Source organism: Phaethon lepturus, unplaced genomic scaffold (assembly GCF_000687285.1).
Source record: "Phaethon lepturus isolate BGI_N335 unplaced genomic scaffold, ASM68728v1 scaffold36682, whole genome shotgun sequence".
Classification (NCBI taxonomy): domain Eukaryota; kingdom Metazoa; phylum Chordata; class Aves; order Phaethontiformes; family Phaethontidae; genus Phaethon; species Phaethon lepturus.
The window spans coordinates 3713-8484 of NW_010526206.1; the positions used below are offsets into that span (position 1 = coordinate 3713).

General features: G+C 48.5%; 1 protein-coding gene across 1 annotated transcript; it reads left to right on the forward strand.

Moving 5' to 3' along the window:
• Window positions 1–188: 188 nt before the first annotated feature.
• On the forward strand, window positions 189–3812 carry LOC104617634 (voltage-dependent calcium channel gamma-1 subunit-like; the record flags this gene model as incomplete). Its single annotated transcript, XM_010282998.1, has 4 exons — window positions 189–318; window positions 575–649; window positions 2530–2667; window positions 3460–3812. Coding segments are annotated over 4 exons (570 nt in total), but the record flags the coding sequence as incomplete, so codon positions are not given.
• Window positions 3813–4772: the final 960 nt, after the last annotated feature.

Genomic DNA, 4772 nt, shown 5'->3' on the forward strand with positions numbered 1-4772 from the left:
CCCCCCCCCCCCCCCCCCGCCACTGAAAGCCTCGGGCGTAGCTGCTGACCGCGACGCCGCCGCTTCGCTCGCCAACTCGCGCCGGGCCGAGTATGAAACAGTGTCGTGGCCATTGAGAGACTCAGCTCCCAACCTCCCTCCTCCCGGTATCCTCCCACCCACGATCTTGATCCCTGCTCACTTTATAGCCCCTCTATAAATACCCGCTGCGGAGCGGGCTGGCAGCGGCCGGGGCCGCGGCTGAGGCACCAGCTCAGCTGCCGGCCAAAGACAGGGTGAGAAAAATTACCTGTAACTCACGCTTTGAAGAGGTGAGCGGTCCGTGGGAGAAGCTCAGGGAGGAGCAGCCCGCAGACGGCATCGGGGGGCTCAGCCTCGCCCGTGCCGGAGCCGGCGGCCGGGCATGTGCTGGCCACTCATCTGCTCCCGAATAAAACAGAGCCAACTCCAATTTCTCCGTGCTACCGAGGGTAGGGAACCTTAAGACGTTGCGAGTTTCAATAAAAGGCACATTTAGTTTTGCTACGTTTTACTAGCGATTTCCAAGCACGCGGGATTTCTTTTTCTCTTTCAGAACACAACTGCTCCTACTTCAAGCACTTCACACCAGGACAGAGCTCAGAGATATTTGAAGTAACCACCCAGAAAGGTAAGAATAATCCTGAAAAATATTTTCCTAGCTGAAGTGCACAGAAGACCTAAGGTAAAGGGATCCCCAAAATGAGGGTTCAATCCTGGTTCCACCGAAAGCAGTAGAGGAATTTCCATCGGCTACCACCAGCTGCAAAAATGTGAAAAAAAACCGCTCTGAACGAGGTCAAATGCCAGCTTCCCGGGAAGAATAATTTCTATATATGATCACACTCGTTAAGTGTGATTTTACTCAAAGTTGTCCCACAAATATATAACGATGTCAATACCCGTGAAAACTGAAAAGAGTCTTTTCAGCATAAAAATGGCTTTACAACATTGGCACCGTCTGCGGCACTCCGAGCCTTTGCCGTCGAAGGAAGAAGACATTAATAAAATCTACATGAATAAGTCATGCCCCAAGCAGAGTCTTGACCCTGAAAAGACGTACAGCGACTCCGTGAAGACCATTAGGAATTTTGTGCTTCATATTGATTTTATGTGAAAGTCATGTAAAAACCAGAGCGATCAATGGAAGGAAGGAACAGAGATCGTACAAAGACATGCACAGGCAGTCTTTACAGAGCACGGGTTTTTAAAACAGTCTTTCACAGACAAATTTCACTTTTCTAAGAAGTCCCTGATAAAGCCAAATATTGTTATAAATCACCTAACGTGCTCCTCTCGGTAAGGACAAATTCCCTCCTAGTTTGCCACACCACATATTTTGCTGTGGAGTATATGAGCTGATGATTCTATTACACATATTAAACAATCATCTGCTTTGCTTCCAGGGGAAATGGTAACGGTGGAAAACTCCGCACACAGGTTTTCTAAAAAAGCAGTTTCCTCAGACAGGAAAAACGGGGAATTTTAAGTGGATCGAAGAGCGTGTATCTGAGCTACCTGCTTTTGCTCATTTATATGCTACCAGTTCCTGCCACCTGATGTTTAAAGTGTGCCCAATGTCACCACTTTTCAGAAAAAAATCAGAAAGAACTTCTTTTCTTTGAAGTAAAAGAAAAAGCTTAAGCCCCAGCAAAGGACTTTATATCTAAATGAACTCTTCGAGGCAGTTCTAGCACATAGTAAAGAGAAACATCAAGAAAATTATAATAAAACAGTGGTATGAAAAGCAAGGAGAACAAAGAGCGATCTGCTGTTCCCTTTCGCAGAAATAGCTACGTTTTGATGGCAGCTAATTAGTAACAGGCAAAAAAATTCTTCACGATTTTGCCTGGGAGATATTTTTTTAATGGCTTGAAAGGCAAATATCACCAGGCACTGTGATGTTCACGCATGGCCACATGTGTTTAATATTAAACTAATCGGAAAGGGAATACAATATGTATTATTATTATAAATATATTAAATATATTATTCAATTAGCAATTCTCCCCCCACGCAGGCACCGCAGTGTGCTTTGGCTGGGGGAAGTGTCCAGCGCACATGTTGGCCGGCTTAGCGAAAACCAGGACATCTTTTGGAGGGTTTAATCCTATGTCCCGCAGAAGCTGGGTTTTCGTGGAGCTGGAAATCGTTCTTTTAAAGGGGGGAAAAAACCCCCCACCAAACCAACCCACAAACAAAACCAAAACCAGACGCTACGCACACACTTCACCAGACCAGTACAGGTGCCCTGTGGTCTTGCAGTAAGTGTTCAGAAAGCGTTTCCCCTCCTGCTCCGTTTTTAGAGCCTTTGCATTGAAAAGATGGATGGCCAATACTTGCCCCTGCTTTTATTTGAGGAAAATACTCAAGTCACCTGAGCCACCTCTCCACAGCAGCAGGAGGATACATATTTCTCGGAGTGACCTACTGCAAAGTCACAATAGCTGGCGGGGGCATGCTCAAAATTTGCATACATTTGCATTTGCGGTGTTTGTTTTGCTTTGGCAGAATACAGCATTTCAGCTGCAGCCATTGCCATCTTCAGCGTTGGCTTTGCAATCATCGGAACGATCTGCGTCCTCTTGTCCTTCAGGAAGAAGAGGGATTACCTGCTGAAGCCAGCATCCATGTTCTACACCTTCGCAGGTACGAGGCTCGGTGCTCACATACTTGCACTCGGTTTGCAGGACAGCGTAGAGAAACCTAGATAGCTCCTGGGAGGATGGGGCACTTCTGAAAACGCCCGGGAAGCGGCATTCTCTTCCTGGCCACAGTCAGCCTGCGCGTCCCTGCGCGGTGCTCCAGCTGAAGAGCTCTGAAGGTGCCCGGCTCAGCCAGCACTACCCAGCAGCTTGGCTGTAATTTCTCCAGTTTAAGAGGAGCATTTCTAGCACGTTCAGTGCCGGCCCCAGTCTAAACCAGGGATATATACTCTTCTATCTCGTTTATTAAGACCCAAAGCAAAGAAACAGCTGATCCAGGCCCAAAATACAGAACCATCTCCCAAAACCACAAAGACTGCATTTTTAGAGGAGCCGGTACTACCTTGACATGCCACGATGACTGAAGGACAGAGGTGCCACTTGTCACCTCAGTAACAACCTTATACAATATACACCAATATAGCACACAATATACACCACCAGCAACCTTTGGAAAAGCTCCCTGGGGAACGCAGTTATTCCTCCACCACCTGGAGTTTCCCATCCAAGCCTGCCTAAAAGATCACACTCAACGAGCCACCGGCGGGCTCGGATGGCCTGGGTTATCGCGGAGCTTGGAGCAGTTGTCAGCGGCGGCTCCGTCAAACACTGGAGTCAGTGACTCACCCGTGACTCTCACTGCAGTGCCCGTACGCAAAAAGACAGATGAGGTGGTTAATTAAGGATGAAAAATATACAGTCGGTTATTCAACCCACTGCTCCTATCTTCCTTCAGGTCTCTGCATCATCATCTCTGTTGAAGTCATGAGACAATCCGTGAAGAGGATGATCGACAGCGAGGAGACAGTCTGGATCGAGTACAGTTACTCCTGGTCCTTCGCCTGTGCCTGCGCCTCCTTCGCCCTGCTCTTCGTCTGCGGCATCGCCCTCCTCCTGATCGCGCTGCCTCGCTTCCCCCAGAACCCCTGGGAGACCTGCATGGATGCAGAACCGGAGCACTGATGCTCCCAGCACCCAGGAAAAAATCCAGAGCGCGTTCTGAAAGGATTGGTATTTTTTAAGATGTCTGGGCCGCACTATACGATGTGCACTCTGTTAACGAAGTCGTTACTGAACCAAGGCATGTCCGGTTGCAATTAGTGCTTTGTTTCTTTCCTTTTTTTTTCCCCCTTTTTTTTCCCAGCAAGCAGAAAGAGCATTCGGCGCCAGCGTGGGTGTGGGTGGAGGGCACTGCTCGGAGCCCATTTGGGGGTGCCCTGTGCTGATGCAGTTGGGGGAAAATGTGTGAGACAGCTCGTGCCAGAGAAAACGGCTGCCTGAGGGAGATGTTTGGTGTGGCTGGGTCTAGATCTGTGAGGGATATCGGGCTTTTATGCCTCATTTGGTCAGAGAGAGACAGAGAAATTCTAGCTCTGCGGGGAGTCCGGTTCCCTGTTCATGCTGCACTCCTCTACCTCCCCAAGAAGGGTTAACTCACCACTCCGGAAAATGTTAGAGACCCTTATGCTATCCTGTTAAACTGTTAAAATTCGGGGGAAAAAGAACAAACAACAAACCAACCCCTTTGCTTAGCACTGGGACGAAAGTTTCTCCTACAAATTTACACCCTGCAGTTCCGTTCTTTTGAATTACACACCAAAAACCCGTAAGATATAGTTTTTGTCCTGCTTAAACTTCGATGGCAAAGTGAAGAAATACCGAACGTTAAGAGTGATCTTTTCCTTTAATAAAAAGCATAATCTTCCAGTGGCATGATTTTCTGGAAAATTATTTTGATGGATGAATCACTTGGCCCATGGAATTCTGCTAGGTCCAGAGTGACGGTGTAACTCTGGATGGCGTTGACCGTACGGAGCTCTCATGCGGTCCTCGTGAACGGGCTTTTTCAGAACACCGCGCTTGGCTCGCTGCAGGCATATACGTAAAACTGTATTTTAGGAAAAATCCTTCAAGGTAGCTGCCAAGAAGGAACGGACTTGGCCTGAATCAGCCAGGAGAGTCAGCCCCGAACACACCACAGAAGCGCGTCGCTGCTCACGCACGCTTGAAGAGCCGCGCGCCCGAGGCAGCGCCGGCGGGGCTGGCTGC